Raw genomic sequence first — 24,659 nt, forward strand, 5'->3', positions numbered from 1 at the left:
TTTATTGCCTTTTCTCTTGGTTTTAACAAAAAGTCTGAAACAGGCTTTCCTTTAAATAATATTCTGTTCCATTTTCTAAATTAATTTGTTACATTTGCTTCGTTGCCTGTTTTCGTTATTAAATCAGCCAGAAACACCGCTTTTTTTCTCGTTCCGCTGCTATGTAGACAAGGGCTCCTCTTCTATTTTCTTTGCGTCGGAACGTCTTTGTTTTGTTTCAATTTTTTTGTCAATTTTCCAACAATTTTTTTTGAAACTAGTGACAATTTTTGACAATGTTTTGTTCTACTATTTCAACAAGTCAGCAATTCACAACTACTTCTGTCGAAGTAATTAAAACGCTCTAAAGCAATTGTGCTCCCTAAGGAAGTTCAATTCCCTTTATTTAAGAAAAATGGTTTATCTCCGAATCTCAAAATCACCGAAATGTATTAAAATCAGTATAAACCAGAAGAAAATAAAGTTTTTTTTGTAAAATGTTATCTGCCTTTGATTGATTTTCCACAATTTTTTGCGAGGAATAATTTAAAGTTCTGCATGTTGTTCTATTTGTTTAATCTGTTTTATGCATTTAAGCATACGCCGCTGAGCAACCATTTGATTAAAAAAATTTGTTATCTGGTTTTCAGTTTTTGTCATAATTGACCTCTGACAAATAAATGATAGGAAAAGCATTTTGCTTCAAGGCAACTTGAGGCAGTTATTGTGATAAATTGAATTGGCTGCAAATGGAACGTTCTAAAAAATTTCTGAAGATAGAAAGAGGTGAAAAAAATGGTTCGGCTGTTTCATTACATTTTTTGTTAGTTTTTTGTTTGTCATCAAGATAATACATGAAGACATTAGTTTTATCTAAACATTTTAAATTTTATGGTTGCTAGCGTCTGACAACAAAAATGTTTCCCGTTAAAAGCACATTAACAAGTCAATCTAACTTTGAATCAGGATTTTAAAAATTTGAGCCAAAAATTGTTAAGTTTGTACAGTTGTGTTTTAAAGATCTTAAAAAAGTTTCAATGCACTGATGAACAAAATGGAAATGAACAAAGCACACAGAAGATGCATAATGCGTAAAAACAAAAATATGTTGACAGATATTATGTATTTAGGCTTAAATAAACTACTCCTTCGTAATTGAACGTCTTTGAGGCATATTTTTCCCTCAAAGGCAGCAAATACAGGTTTCTTTGCTGCTTCTTCTTGAGTTGAAAGTCGATAACGGTTATCGAAAATAAATAGGGACCTAAAAAACAAATTAACCGTTTCGAGGATAAACTATTGTGAACTATGTTTTTTGGTATGATGATACCCAGTTATTCGAATCCCGGAAAGCCTGCCGGGAAACCCGGCAACTTTTTCAAATGCAAATTTGGTTCCATGGTTTCATTTTGAGCCATGATCATAAATTTGGAAGCCCTCTTGTTAAATGCTTATCAGCGGTAACAATAGAAAAATTATAACAAAAGAATTGTTCAAGAAAATTATTAATAAACACCGCTGGCAGAAATAATGAAAATTAACTCCAAAACAGAGAGGCAACATTATATCGGTTATTCACTCACAAAGTTACACATAAAAAAAGGAGCAACTATTCAGTAAGATTACCAAAATGCAGTTCTGCTTCTTCGAATGTTGTTTCCAAACAGAAAAATTTTGCCTTCGTTAGATTATGAAAAGTGCGATATAATAATGAAAACAAAATCAAAAGAAAATTAAAGCATTAGTGCCACAAATGACCACTAAAAACTACAGTGCCATTTCAATAGTTGTTTTAAAATTAGTAAATTTTACTAAGTATGTCTACAGTTCCTATAATAAAGTTATTTAGAAACAGAGGTGCAAATTTTTCGCGCACTTGTTTTGTTCATATTTTCACCTGATTAATGAAATTAGGCTGAAACTTTAAGATTTGATCAAAGAGTTGTTAAGTGCATTTCAGAATGGTCTTGTTGCTTATTCTGAAGGCTCTATGAAAAACATTTTCACAAAAAGGTTTGGCACAATTTATCTGGAACCGTGTTCCGTTGATGATTTCTCTGAGTAGTACTAACTGTTGCTTCTTTTGTTGCAGAAATTTTATTCTTTTTAAGTATGAGGCTCAGTTGTTCTCAGATATGAAAACATTTTTTGTTATATTTTTTTCAGAGACCCTCCGGCTAATTGCAGAATCAACATTACATTTGTTAAGTAGAGTTGAAACCGATGACTAGTTTCGATATCGAGTTGATCAACATCGCTTTTTAGGCGTCCGGTATATAAGAACTCTGTACCTCAAAACTGTTTAAACCTATGATTTGTATGCTTAAATCATCTGAATTCTGCTTAGAATCTTCTTCAGATTATAAAAAAGTTGAAAAGAAGTTGTTTCGTTTCGCCAACATTTAAAATGGTCCATGAAATTGAAATTAATGTCGTTAGTTTGTTAAAAGCTAAGTCAACTATAAAACTTAATGTACAGACGTTTTCAATCTATCTAGCATCATCACGTGAAATGCAAATTAAAGGTATTCTATTTACAATTCAATTGATCTCAATTCAAATAGCAAGCAATTTTTGTTGAAATTTCCGAATCTTCGTTTTCCAAATCGTTTTTACGCTTTTATTCAAGATCATTGAAATTAGAATTTTGAAGTTCTTTGTGATTTTCTACCTTTTTGGTAACATTATGCAACCATTCAATGTTTTGATTCGAAAAATGTAATTTTCCAATTGAGCAACAGGACAGCTGTTGACAAGTAAATCAATGCCAGCTCCTGGCGACGGTACTCATCGCGCGTGTTCAGCAATGGCTTCTTTTGTGCTATATGTATTGCTTCAAGAGTCATGAATTTTTGTGGCACATTGCACTGATCTTTTATAGGCCAATCAGACGCACGTAATATGACACAACATTCGATCACATGCTGATCTATCGCTGAATCCATTTTGATGCTCTGCCATCCAGTTGGTTATATTTCTGCAAGTTTGCCCGACATAGGTGGAGTTGCAACCACAAGTTATTTCGTTTAGCAATTTTAGATGCTGGTCAAAACTAGACTTTAAGCATGGTAAACAGGTTTTTCGTTTCCAGGTTGTAGATCACTGTGAGATTCGATATCTTGCAGCTTTTATTCAAATCTAATGCTTAATTGGCCTCTATACTGTAGGAAAAGTGTGGTTATGTTCTTCTACTTAAGCTGATCGTTTGACTTGCATCCCGCTGTTCTTTTTTGTGCTGTTCTTTTTTCCGTCTTTTCTGTTCTTTTTTCCGTCTTTTAGTTGCTTGTAGATCCAAGAAGCGTTGGGATAATACTTTCAACAATTTTTCTCCTTTGCTGGAGGGGAGGGCAGCTTCAGAAGTTTAGAATTGTTCCAGCGGCTGTTGTTTTGTCGGTACCAATTACAAGAGACTTTTTTTGTCCATCAACGTCGACTGACATGTCAGGGAAGGCTCATTCATATTTGCCTTTCATTTTTCCGATTTTGAACTCCATATTTCTCAATAGTAATACATATAACCTTCAAATAAATTGGGTTTTTTAAAGCGTTCTGATCAAAATGGGTATTATCTTATTAGTGTGTAATTGTTTTTCTGGAACTTGATACAAAATGCTTCGTCCATATTGAGGGTTTATTTGTTTTAATCAAACAAATTTATCCGTTTTTTTCAGACCTTATTTCATTTTATTATCATAAGATTCACGTAACTGAGTCAATGCTGCGTCATCAGCATACAATGTCATTGATGTATGCGAAGAGGACGTGGACAGGTCACTTCCAAACAAAATATTGAAAAGCGGTCACAAATTTATCTTTGTGGAAAGCATTTTTTAAGTGTAACAAAAATATGACTCCGTTCCTTTGATGAGTTTTTTGCAATCTGTTAGAGAGCTAAAACGTCGGCAAACGGTTTTTTGGACCACGGCGTTCATGATGCAAAATTTTTGAAATGGAAAGTTTTTGTCGTCGATAGCAAAATCTTATTTGAAAATTAAACTTCCTAAATGCATCGAGATTGAAAAAATTTATTGTCTTCATACTCTGATTCTTTAACACTCTCCAAAATTCAAAATTTAGTCTGTTTTTTGGCTGTTTCTATATCCTTGGTAATGTCTAGCAAAATTGAAAAAAACATCAGTGTTTGATGTTTCTTTCAATTTCAAATAGGAAATGTAGTTACAATAAATTACATCTTTCAAGGATCTGCTTTATTTTCCATTCCTGTTGGTTGCACGTTGCTTAGCAATTTCTACCATAATTTTTTAACAAGTTCTGAAAACTTAATCTATTGTTTGTGTTCATCAAGTGATCAACAGTAAAGTTTCTTTTAAAAAATGTTTCTATGTCAGTGTTCAAAAAAATTGTCAGTTGGTTTTCAGTTGGTGTCAAGGCATTGCTTTCAAAGCTTTGAAATTGATTCCAGTTGAATTTTGGTGGAAAACGTCTCCCTATTTAGCGAGAGGACTGGTTATAATGTCAAAAGGTAAAAATAAAAATTATTACAGCTTTTATGTCGGACTTCTCAAAAAAAGGAAGTTAAATTCAACCGAAAATTCAACTTTCTGAAATGGAAACTTAATTCAACTGAAAATCGAAAAATGGAAAACATAAATCAACTAAAAAACCAACAAATTGTTATAAAAAAGTTTGATCATGCCAAAAATTGTTCACAAAAAAGCTCAACTTGAGGGTCAACCAGTTCTGAAAATAGTTCTTGAAGGTCAACAGTTCTATTGATTGTGTTCTTCAAGTGGTCAATAGTACAATTTCGTTAAAAAATGTTAGTATGCGAGGATTTAAAAAAGTTCTGTAAGATAGTTTTCAATTAGTGTCAATGCTTTGCTTGGAAGGCATTGGAACTGCTTTCAAATTAGTCGGGAGGAGATTTTGTTTCCCTATTATGCGAAAGGACTGAATACAATGTCAAAAAGTTTTAAAATTAATTTGTTATTGCTTTGTATGTCGGACTACTCATATGAAAAAGGAAGTCAGTTTTGGTTTTGGCCGTCTTTTGATTCGACCCTTAAACTTTTGTTTTTGCCAATTAACTGAAAAGTTCAATGAAAAAGGAAATTATATCCAATCGAAAATTCAACTTTCTGAAATAGAAACTCATTTTAACCGAAAATCGAAAAATGGAAGTTAAAAAGTAGCTCCCAAAAAACCAACAAATTGTTATGAAAAAGTTTGATCATGCCAAAAGTTATTCACAAAAAAAGCTCAACTTGAAGATCAACCCTCACTAATTTTGTCTGAGGTTAATTGAAAACTCTCAATTGTTTTACCTATAACTAGCCGTATCAAACAACAAGGTTTTTTATGTTCGAGATATTTGCGATTGAACTGATTAATTTCATTCGAGAATAAACTTAACAACATTGATTGTATGCATTCTTTGCGTTTTAGCAAAAAAAGTATTATTTTGCTAAATGGTTTGTTCGAAAAAGTTCAATTAAGCAGCAAAATTTATGCTGACTAAAATTGGGAGAAAGTCACTGCGACGGTATTTTTAGCACAAGCTCATGATATGCACTTCGCGTTGCTTGTGCTTCGCTTGCCCTATCAGTTATTGCAATGATCTCTTAACCACCACTTCGTTCAAATTTAAAAAGTATTGAAAAACACTCACTCAATTAGGTTTGAGAATAGTTGCAAGCTTACAATCGTTGTCAGCAATAAAATTAACCTGAAGAACTCAGCAAAATTTTTCATTACAAAAATCAAATATAAACCGACTAATGTCGGAAGAATTGCTCTCGAACGACAGGCGAGTGGAAAAATATTTGACCCCACCAGGATTCCAACCGCTGACCTCCCGCTTCATAACAATTTGCACTGCCGACTTTGCTATTTCTCCCTCATTTTTCCGTTGCTGCAACCGACTTCATATCAACAAGTTTTACTTCGGAGTGAGAGCAAAAAAGATCTCTCAAAAACAAAGAACAAAAGCGTGAAAAAATCACTTGAGAAGTCAAAGAATGTTCTAGAAGAAAAGCGCAGAACGGTCAAGCAAAAAAATGCGTAAGGAAAAAGCCAACACGTTTACAATACTTGCTATGAACTTCGTTCAAGAGCAATTAATAAGTGGATTTAAAATTGTATATCTACAAGAGTCCAAAATTGAAAAAATTGCAGTACAGTTCTAGTCCCTGAAATATTTGTAGTAACTTTTTCTAGTTAATTTTTTTTGCTTTTAAATAACTTCTGCATATTATTTCCAATAAAGCTTCTCAATCTGTAAAAATTTGCACAGCTTCCACTTTTGAGAGTTGCGCCGGTTTCATTCAGTTTCTGATACCAGTAATCAGTTAATTTTTCATTTCTACTACATTTTAAGCACATACTTTGGAAAACAAACGAAACCAAACCGTTTGGCTATTCTATCGTAAACGGAAGATTTGAATTAACGCAGTTCGCATTAGTTAACAAACTCTTGGGGTTTTCTGACAGTTTGCTGTGAAAAAAAAAGTAAAGGTTTTCTTATTTTCCTTTTTCAAGCAGACCAAACGACGGAGTATTCTCTGCTATTTGTTTGATGATATGATTTAAAAAAATTCCAACATGCATCCTATATATAAAATGCATAACAGTTTATAAGGCACCAAGTTTCATGAAAGATGAAGGTTTAAGAGGCCTCTGAAGAGTATTTTTAAGAGCTATCGAAAAAACTTATCGGCGGACAGGCAAAAAATTCAATGACAAGAAATCCAGATGCCAAAACGTTTATGCGCTGCAAAAAAACAGAGACGCAGGAAAATTCATTGATAGAGAAATTATGTCAAGACTAAAAAATAGATGCTAGAGGTTGTTGCCATTTTTGGCCTTTACTTGATTTTTTATTTCGTCGAAAACATGTTGGTTGCAATTATATGCAGTACTTTTTCTCGACTTTTGCGAAGTAGGTTTCGTTGGCTTAGGGAGTCTTACGATTTTTAACTCAAGGTCGAAAGATTTATCCGTTAACTGTTTTTTATGCATTGTTTCCAATAGATAGATCTGGATTTTTGATAAACTTGTTTGCATTTGTATTCTCGAATTTTAGCGATCTAAATTTTTATTTCCTTTCACAATTTTAGGTATTCTTTTTCACGTTTGAAAGTGGGGTAAAATTGGAACCAACTTTTGAAAGTTATAAGATGTTTACCGATGATTCTGATAATTATTAAAGGTGCCTGAAGAAGTTTCTAACCTACTGCCAACGCCGGCTGGATTAACTTCTCTTCTTTTTTTCGAGGGCCTTTATTTGTGTGTTAGTCGGATGATTCATTCTCATCAGAACAAAAGACATCAAATTTCATTTCGTACACAATTTTTTTAAAATTTGCTGATTATTTCTGAACACTGCATTCATTTCCTTCTTTTTGCGGTACGTTTTTCAAATATTTCATAATCGTAAACAGTTTTAGTTTTCAGTTTTTGGTAATTGTATAAGTCGATTTATTACAGGGATATGCATATATGTTAGTCCAAAAATGTCTAAAAATTTTTGAATAAAATTTATCTATTTCGGAGCTGCTAGTCTACATAAAATGCATCCGCCATAAAATTCGTCGTATTCCATGTGTGACTACACAATTTGATCGAACTTTTGGATTCAAGTTAAGGAGATTCAATTTGAGAGATTCAAGTTGAAATAAGGTTTGAGACTCGCAAAGATTTTGAAGGATAAAAACATGTTGACAATTCCTTTGGAGAAAAGTAGAGCTTTTTTGTGTAATAAAAATGAAACCTATAAAAAATTGCCTTTTAGTTGAATTGCTCTCAATTTCTTGAGATAGAAAATTCAAGGCTACAAAAAAGATCAACGATATTTGGCTTGAAAATTTTAAGAGAAAAGAATATGAAAAATATACAAAAAAAAACACATTACTACTGGGGCAAAACCAGACAGACTATATAGCCTGGCAAAAGTACATAAAAGTGAAACAGCATTCCGCCATGTGTCGTTAATACCATAAAATAAAACCTCATCTAGAGTCAACCAATTGCGAGCTAATTTTGTCATCTGGTTTGGCCTCTTCAAGTATGCCCTTAATAAAAAGCTCATAAATGATCAGAACTTTTCGTTATTTAGCAGCTTTCCGTAGGAATTTTTTGCAGTTTTCTTGTATGCTTATCAGATCTAATGACAACAAACTAAAATTTTTTTATTCCAGACAAAAGTGAAATTTTCACAATCTGAGCCGGAGTATTTCAATTTGACGAGAACTCAAGAACCTGGTTGTGAGAAGGTGACCAAAAAAACTGTAAAGATGATGAAACAAATTTTTTTCAGGCAAAAAAAACACCAACCGCTTAAACTCTATTGATATGAGAATATGATTGAATTAATTGAGAGCCAACTGCGAGTAAATTGAACATCGTTGGTTTTATCCATTACCATAATTTTCAACTAATTTACTCCCGGTTTTTTTATCGTTGACTCACATGAACAAAACAGTCAAGGAAGCAGCAGTTTACGTTGACATTTTGCTCAGAAATTGGTCACAGCTACAGATAACATTTCGAAGGACCTAATTTGCCTATCGAAGCACTATGTGTTACCTGCACTTGCCAAAATTGACTGATCGATTACTCGCCAGTGGAAGTCTGTCAGGGGCCTGGATACTCAAGAGCTAGCGCAGTGGCAAAAAGAAATCTTGCATCGAATAACAAATTAAATGCCTGGTACTGCTTAGATTTATGGTTTAAAGTTTTTCAAAACTCTATCGATCTTTCGTTGGAATGTTGAAAAAACCTCCTTTTTTCTTGTGGTACCAAAACGAGATAAAACAAAGCCCTCAGAGTCAACATGTTGTCATGATTTTCTTATCTTTTTTGTTTTGCTCTATTAACATGATAGTTTGTAAGATCAAATCTTAAGTCTAATAGGGGGTAGTGGATAAGTAATAACAGTGGTGAAAGTTTCTAGACTTTCCATCTTCCTTCTTGTTAAAACATTTATAAGTCAACTCCGTTAATCCTGTCATAACGGAAATAAATACCTGCCCTTTCTTCAATTATTCCTAAACACAACGTTTTTGTTGCCCGTAATCGCTTAGCGTTAAACTAAAATCTAATATTTAAAATTCTCGATAGCCGTATAAGCAAAAAAGTCATCCTTGGGAATTATTACCTTCAAGTAGCTGAATCACTGACTGTCAAATCACGAGTATGCCAAATTACTATTTGGAGCTTTCCAAGATGCTGTTAACTTCACCGAAATTTGAAAAAATTAAGCACTTTGGTCAGAATAGTGTGGAAAGCTTCATCTTTGAAAATCATTTATCACCGTTGCCGAGGTCAAAAATGCAAAAAAAATATCTCATAATTTTATCTCATTTTTATCAAGCTAACCCTTCACTTTAACTATAAAACTATGGAAATTTTTCTAATCACTCTAGCAGACCTACAATAAATGAATATTGAAGCTTTTTAATTATATTTTCATAAAGCGCAAGTTTTTCATTTTTGTGGACCAGGATTGAGCAGAGAAGAGAACACGTTACATTACGAAAACCCTCGAATATTTGAAGCTTAATTTAACCAAGGAAACAATAGTTATTATGACCACAATTTCTTCCCAATAGTTTTTTTGCTTAGATTGCAGCTGAGCATTTTGCTTATCATAACAATGGACATAAAAAAACGAAATTCATTAAAAACTGTTATAGGTTCTATCACCTGTTATTACCTAATAACAAAACTAATAACCTAGCTTTATCAAAACATAATGATTCTGTAATTTTTCTTTCATACATCGTGAAACACATTAAAGAACTTTTTAAGCGTTGGGAAAGGAAACATTTCTTATTTTCATTAAGTTTGTACTTCCTGCAACAATTTTTCTCTTTGCCAGCCAGCTTGTTTTCAATGCTAGTAGAACTTGTTGTTGAAATTTTAATCTTGTGTTGAGTTATTCTTGGTTCTTTAAAAGGTTAAGAAGAGGTGGAAAGAAATCAGGCAAAAAGAAAAAATCATTTGCTCTTTGCTCCACGTTCTGCTTCGATGTGATTCAAATGAGTGCTCAAATTTGCCGTCTTAAATTATTAAGGAAAAATTTGTTGACAGATTTCAAAACAAGACAGCAGTAAAAAATAGCTCAAAAAGATATAGTCTTCCCTGAATTGTAGAAAATAAATCTCTACTTTGTAGAATTCTGCAGCGGTTCAATTAACCACGGGTGCCATTTAATACTGCAACAATAGAGCACCGCAAGGAGCGCCCATAACATTCATACCAATTGCTATCATAATTAGTGAGGTGATCTTTTCTTTTCCAACAATTTCTATGGATGACTTCACCAAAAGATACCGGTCCTCGAGGGACGTTGTTCACTGGCGTGCTGCTCTTGCGCCCAAGTTTTAGCACAAGGCACGACTAGGGGACTAGCCTTTATGTTGACATTTATAGAGAATCAGTTGTATATTTTCAGCCTTTTGTTAATTCCTGAGAAAAGATCAAAAGTTAGATTTTGCTATTTCGAGAGGTTAAATTATTGGAGCGACGAGTTAGGGCAAGGAAATGAGACATAGGAGAGCTACTATATGGACAAGAAATGTAGACAAACGCACAATCAAAACTTTTTTCAATAGGTGCATCTTACCAGCTGCCTGATCATTGTCTAACCCTTAATTCGCTAATTATAATACAACATGTCCGTTGTTGTCATGTTAGGCGTCTAAACAGGTGCAGTTTCTACATAACTTGACTACCTAAAAACTAGCATCTGCTACTTACAAGCCTAGAAGTGATCTAAGTTTTACATAAGTGGTCTTAAACTCTCGAGCTTGGGTGTGTCTTGTCACCCATACTCTTTTTTGCTTCTCACCGCTTGATATTTGCAGCTAAGCATACGTTAGACAATTGGAGCTTCATGTCATAACTATCAAGCGATATCTCAAGCACAATTTTCTTTAGGCGGTTCCTTTTGGAACTTCTAACGCAGACCATTATTTTTCAGAGCTTCTAAGTACCTAATCTTTATTTGGAGGATAAGATGGGAGACTAAGGTGTCGGTTCTGAACCTGTTATGAGGTTCTAAGAAGGCGTAATTACAGCAAAAATTGGCCAATACCGTATCTGAAAAAGCATCCCTCATTTTGAAGCCTAGTGTGTTAAAAAGTCCTTAACTGTGCTATTTCCTCCAACACATTTTCTCTTTCTCATTCATGCTAATGGCTTTGTCCCTGAAGTGAAGTATAGGCTTAACAAACACAAACAATGCTTCTTGTAAAGCAATATCAATCGTCATTATATGCAATTTTTCGGGCTGTCTTTTAAAAATTCGAACACTTGCCTTTAAATTGTGCCTAATCGATTTCACAGATTCTATTTACGATGTCTCTTTAGCAATTAGGCTCAGAGACTGAGGTCTGGACTTTAAAATTTTATGCGGTTTTAAGCCAGCACAATTACTGAAAAAATTGACCCTTAGTAGATTTGCACAACCAATTCGTGTTGGTTAGATTATTATGATAAAAATTACAACAACTGGTTTTAAGCTCTCAAAATCCGGTCGGTCTTGTAAGACATTCTGTTGTTTTGATTATTTTCCTCGATGATTCTTTTATATAGGTCAATTTATTTTGAATTAACAAGCATTGCCGAGCTTATTTTATGAACTGTTTACATTTGGCTGTTCTCTTTGAACTTGTTTATCTGCCCCTTCAAGGCGTTATCCAGGCCCTGCACACGTTCTATTATGGTAAATCATTTTGTAAAAAATTAGCCCATGCATTCGGGGATTGCAACTAGTATATACGCACTAACCTTAGTGGCATAAACGGAAAATATGAAGGACAATGGCTGCAAATCTATTTAGAGGCCCCTGGGTACGACTTCATTTGTCACTAAAACTTCAAAGCAGGAAGCTTAGTTTGAAACACTTAACTTTGACCTAAAGAAGTAAAAGACCATTTTTTTGCCCTAAACTTAGTGTCCTAATATACGACACAAAACTTAGGGAAACAAAATTAGACTTAGTTTGTGATATGCATAACATACTCTAGGAATCACTGTGGGAACGTATCTTTTTTTTCTACCTTGTGTTCGCTCAAGATAGCTCTATTAGCGCCCGTTTTCAGTTGATCTGCATCGTTTAATAGTTGAGTCTTTCCCATTATAGCCACTCGAGCTTAGTGGTCAGATATCCTACAGCCCCCCATCCCCAATCATAGTAAATATACCATAATGAGGGGGGCTATATTGGGGAAGGCCCTAATAGTTTTATTGGGCAGTTGAATTTGGTTCAGTCAAATTTCATTAGCCTGTTACTTTCCCGCTTTATACAGTTCTGATTTGTCTTGCTTCAGTTATCCAGTGTTGTCTCATCGCATATCACACTTTGACTAGAATTGTTTCATTGAATTTGGTCCGAAAAAAATTGAGAGATTGATTGTAAAAGAAAAAATATGTAACCAAATCAATTTTACTCGATAATACCTTTGAACATGTTACTTTTAACTGTTCATTTACTGCTTCTCAGTTGGGTTATCAACTCGCTCGGATAGTTTATTATAGCCTCATGGGATCTATTCTGTTTCGCCCCCCCCCCCCCCCCCCCTCCCCCGTTCCAAAAAGTGGGCAAATCAATTTGCGGGTCTTTCCCATTAAAGCCCCCCATGAAAATATAGCCCCCCCCATTATGGTATATTTACCATGATTGGGGGGGGCTATAGGGTATCTGACCACTAAGCTGGGGGGGGGGGCTATAATGGGAAAGACCCCAATTTGCTTACTTTGCACATTTTCATTAGCTCTCCATTATTGCCTAATAACTCACTATATCTATTCCAATTCGAACTTCCCCCAGTGTTTCTTTATGAAATGGTTAAGATCCAATGATTCATATCAAAAGAAAAGGGGCTATGAAAACTGCCAGTTGCTGCTGCTGGAACGTCTGATCAGCAGGAGGAAACCAGAAGTAAAAGGGTAACTAAATCTGTTTCTAACACGCTAAGATTTTTTGTACAATTGTTTTTAAAAGGAATTACGTCAATAATTTATTACTATAATTTAATTTTCTAAAAGTGCAATTATCTGAGAAATTTTGAAAACCTAATGAATTGACATAAATTGAGAATTTTCCAACTTTTGAGAATCCGAGAATTGTGAAAGAATCTTTTGCATACCTTTGAATTGCAATTGCTCTCTGTTTTGATATGAAACTTATTTTTAAATTTTATTAGCTTGTAAATGAACTCAAGAAATGTTTATAAATATCAACTGCTTTTGCCAGACAAAAGATAATGCAATTGTGTACCCACTCAGAATGATTTAATAAAAACTTTGTATTTTTATCTCCAATGGGCGTGTTTCAGGTTTTAAGAAATTCAGTAAGTTGGAGTTCAAACAGTCTAAAAATTTTTAGTTTGTTTTGTTCCTAACGCTATTAATTATGAAAATCATATGTCAAAGATCAAAGAGCTATAAATAAGGTATATTTGCATTTTTTAAAAGTTGTAAATATAAAGCCACAGAATATGTCATTCATACGTGATATGAAAATGATACGAAAACCCTGTCTTGTTAAGTTTAGTAAATGCTTTTTATAGTTTCTGACGATATTTGGTTCTATTTCCTTATTCAATAAAAAAATGTCTCTGTAGTTTTTCCACTAAATTGTGAACGATATGCCGGCCATTTCAGTACTTTTCACTCCTTTGTTTTGAAGATATTGCAGACAATATGGATTTATTGCAAAGAGCGCAATCTTTGGATCACAATGCCCAAGTCAAGGTCCCAGACCAAGCGAGCTCTGGCTAGACTATCTTCAGACTTGTATCTCTGCCCAGACCGTGCCAGACCAAAATGCGCGATCAAAACTTTTTCGAAACTTAAGTGCAACCAATATTTAGTGCGACTTTCGTGCGGCCGAGTCATTTGGTGCGACTTTTATGCGAACAAGACTTGTGATGCGACTTTATTGCGGCTTTCGTGCGACCAAAAATTATGCGTAAACTTTCGGTAGCGGGTACCCCCCACGTACCCGAGTAAACCTCACTCGTCCCAACCAACCCTCCCCCCCCCCTCCAACCTATCGCCAAACCCAACTACCCCCTCCTCCTACGTACCCAACTGCCCCCCCTTCTCCTACGTACCCAACTGCCCCCTCCCCGCGCACCCAACTATCCCTCCTTCCCTCCCTCCACGTCCCTACCACCTTCAACTACTTATCGCAAACCCCGAGAATTTCCGAGAATTTCCCATTTTCCCAGCGTTTCTGATCAGATCTCACGCGAACGTTGTCCAGACTATTGTGCAACCATTGTTCAGACTATAAGCAGACTTTGTTCTCTCATCAGACTTACTTGCGACCATGATCCGGACCATAGTCAGACTTCAATCTCTAATCAGACTTTTGTATGACCATTGTGCAGACTAACGTGACCATTATCCAGACTATAATCAGACTCTCATTTCTCATCAGACTCCCATGCGACCATTGTACAGATTATAATCAGAGTTTCATCTCTCATCGGACTCCTTTTTGATCATGGTCCAGACTATGTCCAGACTTGAGTTTTTGATCAGACCCTTGTGCGACCATTGTCCAGACTTTTACGCGACCGTAGCACTTTCCCGACCCTATATTTTCGGTCGCATGATGACCCCTGTGTGCGACCCAACTCGGCCTGATCAGAGCTCGCTTGGGTCTGGGAGTTTGACCTGTGTGGCAATGAACTAATTTTGATGAAACCGATATCATTAAATATGATATTTAAAAAAATAAATTAAAATTAAAATATAGCAATAAAACAAGTAATATAAAAAAGTAACTTAGTTATATTCATCACACACACGCACACACACACACACACACACACACACACACACACACACACACACAAACAAACACACACAAACACACACACACCACCCCACCACCCAGATAGTGGGTATTTAACTTTTACGCTCCCAGATACAGGTGACATGTTTTAAACAGTAAAGTGTGAAGTTCTGTATACTACACATCATTGGTACGTAGGGGCGTGAAAAACACTGAGTGAGGGGGGTTGCAAAACAATAGATCCAATTAAATGTATACAAAATGTACAATTGTATATATTCTTTGAATTATATATACATGTAATACGAAACAGACTTTACCCATTCAAGGGTCTAAAATTGACCATCAAAGCGGGAGACCGAATAGTTGGCGGAGGAAAGGCAAAAATTGAGGATTACCCTTATATGGTATCTCTAAGAATATACAAAGTGAAACGAAAGAAAGGAGAATCATCCTTGTGCGGTGGATCAATCACAAATGACAGCATTGGTTAGTTATATCTATTTTGTAACCAACCCCATACGTGCTTCTTCTGCAACCCACCCACCCCCCCCCCCCCCCCCCCCCAAAAAATAATGGGGAATAGACCCGAATTTTGTATACGCTTCCTGACGGTTTTCGTGACTTCTGCTTTTTTTTAGAGAACCTAAAAATGGGAGTTTTAAGCTTTTCATTTTTTGCAGACGTTACCTTAACATTCATTGGGGGGGGGGGGGGGGGAGGAGGGCATGAGTGCATGAACGGAAAAGATTGAGTTAACGCATATTTATGTTTCAGTCGTAACGGCGCGTCATTGTCTTGACGAGAAGATTGAAAAGGGATATCTGTCCATGGGTACTACTAAGAAGAATGGAGCTAAAGGAAGCTACAAGCTTAATTTTGACCAAAATAATGTAGTGCTTCACCCTAACAAAGAAGTCGACGTCGCCCTTTTGGACTTCGGGAAGGATAAGCCGTTCACAAACAAATACAAAATTGGGCTAAACGTGGTACGTATGTCTTTTAGAGTTGATCTTTCCATGAAGTGAGCGACCCACTCAAGCTCGGATCAAACCGACTAAGGACCGCACACGGGGGGGGGGGGGGATCTTTACCCTTCCACAGAGTCTGCGGCTGGACTACGTAGGGTCTGAAAAACTGATCAGGGTTCCGCCCAGAGTCTGGATAGCCTGATCAAAGCGTGAACTAGAATCTGGATAGTTTCGTAGTATGATCTGGATAGTCTAAACAAAGCAGGTACGGAGTCCGTACGGTCTGACCGGAAACCCTTTCAGACTCTGGGAAGTCTGTTCAGATCCAAGTAGTCCAACTTGGAAAACCGCAATTCCCCCAAAAAGTGAACAGATAATTAAGCCTCAATCCAACTGTTTTTGGAGAGCACTTCCGAATTTTAATTGACGAAGATTGAAGGCCAAGTTTTGGTAGTTGCTTCTGAGCTGAAAATTTTACTGTGTTTGCAGCAAATACTTTCTACTGAAGAACTCAAAAAACAATTACGTATTTTACGTCTGTTTTTCTGAAAACAATAAAAACAATATATTGATGATCACAGCTAATTCAACGACTAAAACAGTGCGCGACCCAAGAACTTAGGTCAAGACCCGAGTAGGTACCGACAATCGCAATCCAAGTAGTTCTGGCACGACCAGTGCGCGACCAAAGTTAGACAAGTACTGCTACCCCCTGTACGCGACACAAGACAGTCTCATCAGAGCCGGGGTCAGTTTAATACATTTTTGTGCGTTTTGATGTTTTTTTGACAAATTTTCTTTTGCTGAATTAATTAAGACAACCTCCGTTTGCTCACCGGTTTGCTAGTAAACTGATCTCAGATGAAATATGTAACAAATACATAAAACCTGGTGGTCATTTTCAAAGCTAATTTTTGTAATTCTGTTGTTTTGTCAGACCATTCAGTTCGGATGACTTTTGTCTCAAAAATCCGAATAAACAGTTAAACCCATGGTCATTAACTTAGCAGTTCTCTACGAACCTGATTAGTCACTAAGTATGCGATTGACAATATGCTGAGCAGATTTGATTTATTTGGGAGAAGGGAAAATCTTGAAATTTTAGACCACTAATGCATATCCCGAACCCGATCTCCTGTACACGTCGTCCTCAATCCATTACGCCTTCCCTAGGCAATTGGACACTTCCCCTGCTTGCTCCTTCCCGCCCTTTTTTTCCTCTGCCCATTATCGCGTCCACTCTACCCAGTCTCGTCAGGATATCTTTCCTCAGCTTGAAGTAGCTGCAACAATCAAAGACAGCAGTACATCATATGTATTAGAACAATTCGTTTGAAGATATTAAGCTACGTTTACAAGTTATAAAATTTGAGGAAGTTCAAAAAAAAACAGCTCACGCAATTAAATTGTTACCTTGCATTCTTTACTGAAAATGAGTTAATAATAATCTTCTCTTTTTTCTGTCTTTGGTTAACCGGAAGCGCTCATAATGTTCTGCGCTCATAAATTTTACAAGCTGTTATTATTAGCTTAGCGATAGCCGTGCTGAGCTAGTATTGGCCTATGTTTTCTTATGTTTTTTGTCACAGCCCCTGATGTCACGCTTACTTCATTTCTTAGTGCATGTTGAACTGTTGATCACAAATAATCCTGATCTTGGAAAGACCATCCTTTAACGAGGGCATTAAATGTTTTAGTTGGAGTAATTAAGATTAATTTTTTTCACTTGGAGCTTGGAGCTTCTTTTGGAGAACACTGTCAAATATATCTTTTTCCCTTGATCGTTTCATTTCTCAACATTTATCACACGAATTACTTCCTGTTATGGTTCATGTTGTATTTCCACTTCTAAATTTTTCTAAAACTGCAAAAGAGATTAAGTCAACGATTTAGAAACTTTTATTTTATAACAATTCAAATGTCCTTAATGTATTTGTGAACTCCTTATTTATGTTGCGTTGCGACAAATTTATTATAAAAGTTAGCTGTTACCGCGCAGGCGAGCCTAATGTTGTTGAACTAGAGTTGCAGTGCCCTGATGTCGTGTCCTGATGGCAAGTTTAGTTTTCTTTTTAATTAAGGTACTATAAATTGAGAAGTAAAGCAAGCTGGCACGCGATACTATAAATTTATGCTTGATAGTTTCTTGAAAAAAATCTTTTTGCGCAACAGCTATATCACGGAAAATAGCTTTTCATGTTATTCTGTTTCTATTAGAAACAGATTACTAGATTATTCTAGATTTACTATTATTCGAATCTAACTGGCCGTACTAGATTTCTTTCGATAGGCTTTAATTCGAACATCACCCTAAATAGCTTTGATTTATTGTGTTTCTTCATACCCAAACTGGGCGATCTTTAATCTAATTTTTGTTAATCACCCGACGCGAGTTTATTTTCATTGCCATTGAGCAGACTGCAATTAAGTACAAGTTCTGATCATTCTTTGTTCAAAAACAAATCCGAAATCATTAAAGTAAATTCATCGATTTTCTAATTGTCTTACCTTTTTTTGCTGGTCTTAATTAAGTTTTTGTTGGTCACGTTCTCACGTGAGTAAATGGCGTTGTACAGTTGTATATAAGAAATTGTTTTTTGCAATAAAAAAATCAGAAGTTTAAACTTAAACTATTTTTTTAGGTTCCTGTTGAAAATTGGGTGGCTGAAGTTGGTCAAAAAGTGACAGTAGTGGGCTGGGGAAGAACATCTGTAGAGGGCGATGGATCGAGTGACTACTTGAAGGTACCTTTTTAAATTCAAAGCGGACCTATTCCACCTCCCCGCGATCTTTAGGGAACAATACTAATTTATCCCCCCCCCTGAACACACGACATTTTGCACAAAGTTAAGCTTATAATTGACAACAAAGGATCTTTAATTGCTCCCAAAAATGAAATTTATAACAGTTATATCAGTTCTTTGGTCTTTTCAGGCATTTTTCGCATGACCGATTTTTCGTCTGACGCAATTAACATTTCGTCTTCAAAAATGGCATAAACAGGTAAAACCCAGAGGGCATTAAAAAGCTGAGCAGCTCTCTTAGAGCCGTAGGCCTCACTAATATTGCAGTATGCGCATCACGAAATGGTTTTGAGGAGAGATAAAGTCATGGTGTGCAGGGCGGTTCTTAGTCCCCAACCCTCCCCAACTCAATCTCTCGAGCCAATTCTCCCGTCCACGCTCCTCCAACTGGCTATTTGGACTGGACCCCCTGCTCTTTCAGCCCTCCCAAACCATTCCCCCGACCCTTGACACCCCCTCTCCCTGAGACCCTCCCTTCGCCCCATTCCAATGCACGTCCTATTGCTAGGATCATTGCGCCTCAGAAATCAACCGCCCGACGATCGTTTGAGAGCAATTCCGGCGACGTTATTCGGTTATGTTCAAGACACCCTTTCAGAGAAAAATGAAAGAAAAAAAGAAGGCAAAATGATAAATTGTGACAAGTACCAACAAAAACAACAACAAAAATGAAGAAAAGTTTTGAAAATTAAAGAATAATGAAAAGAGAAAAAGAATTAAAGGAAGCAGAATAAAATTGCAGGCGAAAGGCATAAGTTTAACAAGGAATTGAAGAGAAGAAAGAGCGCAAACAAAAATAAGGAAGGCAAGATAGAACACAATTAAGTAGATGATGTATGATTAGTATAAAGGAAATTTTTTTGAAAAACAATTTGTAGTTTTTAACTGTAACAGAAATTGTTTCGCAGACTATGAATTTGCATTAACAGCATTGTCAGGTCAATTCTAAACAATGCCTAATTGAACCAGCAGAATTTAAAAAAACATAAATGATAAGGAAAGGATACTGATTTGAAGAAAGAAATTTGTTGGAGTCTCATTTGAAGGAAAAACTTGGAAATAAACGATGAATTGAAAACAGACAGAAAAGAGCGGTTGTTTAAAAGGGGATAGAAAACAAAAAAATAAAAGTGAAGAGAAAAGGTGGAAAAAAGAAAAGAAATTAGAAAGTAAAAGAAAAGGAAAAAAAGCCGAACTGGGAGCGCTAGTTACTAGAAACCTTATAAATGTAAAACGAGAAGGATCTGCAAGTTATATTTTCCATTTTCGGTAATTCAACTGAGAAGAAAAACGAACAAAAAAACGAATAGATTGAAATAAGAGATAAAAGCAGAAATTAAACTAATGAGAATAGAACTTGACCAACAAAAAGAAACTGGAAGATATCAAAAACAATCCTTAGAAATTATCAGTCAGCATAAAAAGATAGTAGATTAAGAAAAAAAATTCCGGGAAAAAAAGCGAAGAGGCTCAACTTTTATTTTTTCTATGTGCAAAGTTTTTGTATTAATTTTAATCTGATTTCTCAGAAAAATTTTTGAAAAAAATTTTTTTTAAGATGATCAAGCAAAGAAATGGATAGGGTAAAAAAATTATATTCTTTTTTTGTTAAATTAATCAATTATCACGACTGAGTCAGAAAAAGATTTTGAAAAAACTAAGAGCAGTGCTGTAAAAAAACTTACAAACTATAGAAAGGGAAAATGTACCAAACAAAGAAAATATACTAAACATAAACCAACTAATGTCAGAAAAATTGCTCTTGAACGACAGGCAAGGCAATTTAATTCAGGGGCTGTAGCCTATATAAATCTTTCTCTAAGGGTGCAAAAACAGTTTCCCAATACGTGATTCGAACCATTGACCTCCCGCTCCCTGCCCAAAAGCACTGCCCACTCGGCTATCAGGCCCTTAATTTTCTTATGCTGCAATTTTTTTTTATTTTAGCAACAAGCTTTAATACGGAGTGAGAGCAATAGAGATCACTCAAAAATGAAGAGCGAAAGCATGAAAAAGTCACTTGAGAAGTCAAAGAATATTCTAGAAGAAAAACGCAAAATGGTAAAGCAAAAAATTTGCATAAAAAAGACCAAAACACTTACAATAATTGCTATGAACTTCGTTCAAGAGCAATTAAACAGATCTGTTCCTTAAAACAGGGTTTTCGTATTTAAAGTCTGTATAATAAACCCGGTGAATCAGTGTTTCAGGTTTCGCCAGTTGACATACGAAAGTAAACGCTACTTTTCAAATAATGACTTCGGAATGCAACAACAACAATTTTTTTAAAAGAGTTGGTAATCAAGCTGAAATATTGCTTTTTTAACAGATTGAATGAAATTATTCCAATTGTATCATATTGTAAATAAAATGTATCATACAATTTACAGTGCGACTTTTATAGTAAATAAAAATTCTGAAAGATTAGAGAACAATGGCATTATGTAGATTTTGAACTCTTAATCTTTTAAATTTTAGGTATTTAAGGGCTTTAATGGGAATTATTAGATTTTCTTCAATTTTAAGGATTAATACATAAACTTTTTCCTGTTTAGTCCGCCGATATTCGAGTGGAAGGAATGGCTTCATGTGACGCGCAGAATTTATGGCAGTTTTGTGCAGGAGGGATTAATAAAGACAACAAACCCGAGGACTCATGTTCGGGTGACTCGGGCGGACCCGTAGAATGCACTTACACTAAAAACGAAACAGGTACATTGAAACGGGTCTAGAAAATGAACGCCAACGGAAAATCGCTCCCGCAGTCGGTTTGTTTCTAATAGTAAATAAACAACCACGGAAAAACCAACGGTATTAATTCCCAGCGAAAGTTGACCCAACTTTCCCAGGTTGAGGTCGCGCTCGAAATCGCCTCTGATCAGACCGTCCCAGACAAGTGGGACCTCTGATCAGACCGTCCCAGACCGAAGTGACCTCTGATCAGACGAGTATGCGCTCGAAGATCATTGTGCGCTCGAAGTGCGCTCAAAGCCGCCTCTGATCAGACGAGTTCCAGACCGAAGTGACCCCTGATCAGAAAAGTTCCAGACCATTGTCCAGACGAGTTCCAGACCATTGTCCAGACTAGAGTGCGCTCGAAATATATTCCCAGACTAAAGTGCGGTCGAAATCACCTCTGATCAGACAAAAGTGCGCTCGAAGTTGCCTCTGTTTAGACTAAAGTGCGTTCGAAATAGTCTGATCAGAGAATGATTTTGAACATGAACAAATCTCTCAATATCGTTATAATATATTCATTTCATCTATTATTTTATCAATCTTATTATATTCAACTAATCAAAAGCCAATCCTGAAAGTATTGCTAATAAAAATAAATGATGATCAAAAAATGATCAAAAAAATTACTGAGTATGCCATTTATTTATGCTTTTAACTGAATAAATGAACTTAGACAGCTTTGCATAAAAACGTCTTGATCTACTTTGCTTCAAAATCTTTTCTTGAGGGGACCGGCAATTTTTATCAGCTGGACCCCTTGGTTCTGATCAAACCCATCAGATTTTTAGATGAAGTTCTGATCAGAATGCTGTTTTATTGTTGACTCTTACCAGAGACAACAAAAGTCAGTATGAAAACAAAAAAACTTGAAAAAAAAATTCTCTCAAATTGGTCTCTGGTCAGACTAGTGTGCGCTCGAATCGGCCTCTGATCAGATTAGTGTGCGCTTGAAACTGCCTCCGATCCGACCGTCCCAGAACAAAGTGGCCTCTGATCAGGCAAGTTCCAGACCATTGTCCAGACAAAAGTGCGCTCGAAGCCTTTTCCAGACCATGTAATTTGAGCGCACCGGGAACATGTGTGCGCTCGAAACTCGTCTGATCAGGGGTTACGTCGGTCTGGCCACCTCGACCTAGGTAACATTGAACTTCAGTCACAATATTTTTTTTCGATAGAGCTTGTTTCACATCAATTCCTAAGAGCCGCTAAGGCATGGCCATGGCCCACAAGGCTATAAATGCGCTAAAAAATACTGCTACTTGTGTAGACTATTGCGCATAAGTTTGCATTCATACAATAATCGATGCTCGGGTGCGCTGCTGGAAAATTTTTAATTATGTTAGAAAGAACCTATGTTATCCATAGAAAGCCAAAAATTAAAAAAATATCAAGCAAAGTTTTGGAGAAAATCTCACTCTGCGCCTAATGCAGACAAAAGTCTTCAAATTTCTAAATAATTGAAAAAGCCGAAACAGTTTCCGGCCATTTAGCGGCTATTATTGGATACATCGTGGTTTTTTACAACTCAAAGAATTTGAATTGTATTGGGGCGCTGTCTTTTTTAAAGATTCATGAATTCACAAATTTTCATGATTTTTGAAGTCAAATTGGAGTAGTGATTTTGGTCACGCCGAAACAGGAAATGGAGCGAAAAAGCGAGTGGTTTTGCGTCGTGAAATGTTTTCGCTTTAATTTTAGAGTAGAGTGCAAAAAACGGTACTTGGACAAAATTCGCTTTCTCGCTAGTGGTTTTTTTGTTCACATGCGGCAATTTCACTTTGGTTTTTGCTGTTTTTTTTCCAATGTTTATGGATAGATTTTTTTAAATGGCATTCCTAATCCATTCAGAGTTTATTCTAGGCCTAAATGTTGTTGGAATCAAATTTACAATTCTCACTAGTTGTTTTTTGTTCTCCCTGAGGTGGTTTTCCCAATTCTCTCATAGTCCGTTCTAGGGCGGGTTTTTTGTTTAATCAATGAAAATTCTTTGAATTGTACGTCAGGACTAGTCCTGTTATGTTTTTTATTTCAACGTCTCCATCGATGATTTTTGCGACCATTGACTTTTTCAATTTCGGTGACTTCTACTGCTTTCCAGTTAAAATTGGTTTGCGTGACGTCATTTTTTCTGCTTTTGCTTGACTTACATCACTCAAAAAAATTGATTTCTGAACTCACTTAATGATTTTTAAACTTTATGAACATATACTAGCTAAAGATCAATAGTGCGCATCTAAGTAGTGCCCAACATAGATGCGCATTTTTATGAGACACATAAGCTCTATAAGCAAAACCCACTAATCGAGCTTTTCCAAAAAAATTTATTCGAAATCAAAAACTCAAGACTCTAATAATCCAAGACTCTAATAATCCACTTATCTCCCTAAATCTGGATTATTAGAGTCTTGAGTTTTTGATTTCGAATAAATTTTTTTGGAAAAGCTCGATTAGTGGGTTTTGCTTATAGAGCTTATGTGTCTCATAAAAATGACAGTCCGAATCTAACCCACAAAGTCTAGTGGTCTATTAAAGGACTGGTGGTCAATCTGTCTATCTTATTTCTTTAGTTGTTTCAATTCCGTGGAAGTCCACAAGCGTCTATCGCGCCTGTTTTTTGGCTTTCTCCCGGCTATGTTTTGATCACAGCTCCAGATACTGAATATAACAGTGATCAATTGGTCTTGAAAGAGGTTTGGAGCCATTATTGTAAACATTTACATCTTTTTTATGCAAAATTTGCTTTCAATTTCAACTTGGCGTGATCTCTTCAAGCTTGATTGCTTGATTTTTGCGTGACCTATATTGATTGTTCTTATTCAGAAACTAAAGCAACGTCGGACAAACTAACGTCGCTAAAACAAAAGCGATTGGAAGATCACAAGAACTTGATAGCCGAATGGTAGTTATTCAGAAACTAAAGCAACGTCGGACAAACTAACGTCGCTAAAACAAAAGCGATTGGAAGATCACAAGAACTTGATAGCCGAATGGTCGCGGGTTCAAAACCCTATTGGTTCGAACTTTTGGCACCCATAATAAACTATTAGTTAGTTGCTTTATGTATTGATTAGATGTCTCTCAATAGACTGAGCGGTCAATATCCACTTCTGAACAGATATTATTGCACTCTGTTCAATCAGTTATGGCCAATATCATCTCTGATGAGACCAAGTACCGTTCGTGACCCTTTTGAAGAAATCGTGTGACTTTAATAGCGTCAACCACGATGATTAGAGCTCACGTGAGGATAAAATTTTTTAAAAAAGTTTTTGTTCGCAAAAAGGATTTTAGTTTAACTGAAAATGGGTCTTGCAAACAGAACACGACTATGCGTTCTTTCGTAGGCCATTGTAATAAAATTATGCACAATAGTTGAAATGCAGCAATTTTTACGAA

General features: G+C 35.8%; 1 protein-coding gene across 2 annotated transcripts in view; it reads left to right on the top strand.

Annotated features, from left to right (window-relative positions):
- Positions 1-12,253: 12,253 nt before the first annotated feature.
- Positions 12,254-24,659, top strand: part of LOC142353125 (hypodermin-A-like) — a 30,525-nt gene continuing 18,119 nt past the window's right edge. For both annotated transcript variants that reach the window (XM_075405334.1, XM_075405335.1), the window contains exons 1-6: positions 12,254-12,464; positions 12,841-12,891; positions 15,079-15,238; positions 15,527-15,738; positions 18,363-18,464; positions 21,080-21,236. In XM_075405334.1, the coding sequence (XP_075261449.1) occupies positions 12,411-12,464; positions 12,841-12,891; positions 15,079-15,238; positions 15,527-15,738; positions 18,363-18,464; positions 21,080-21,236 (736 nt within the window). In that variant the 5' untranslated portion in view covers positions 12,254-12,410. The remainder of the gene's footprint in view (positions 12,465-12,840; positions 12,892-15,078; positions 15,239-15,526; positions 15,739-18,362; positions 18,465-21,079; positions 21,237-24,659) is intronic.

This window comes from Convolutriloba macropyga, chromosome 14 (genome assembly GCF_964194025.1).
Source record: "Convolutriloba macropyga chromosome 14, txConMacr16.3, whole genome shotgun sequence".
NCBI lineage: Eukaryota > Metazoa > Xenacoelomorpha > Acoela > Convolutidae > Convolutriloba > Convolutriloba macropyga.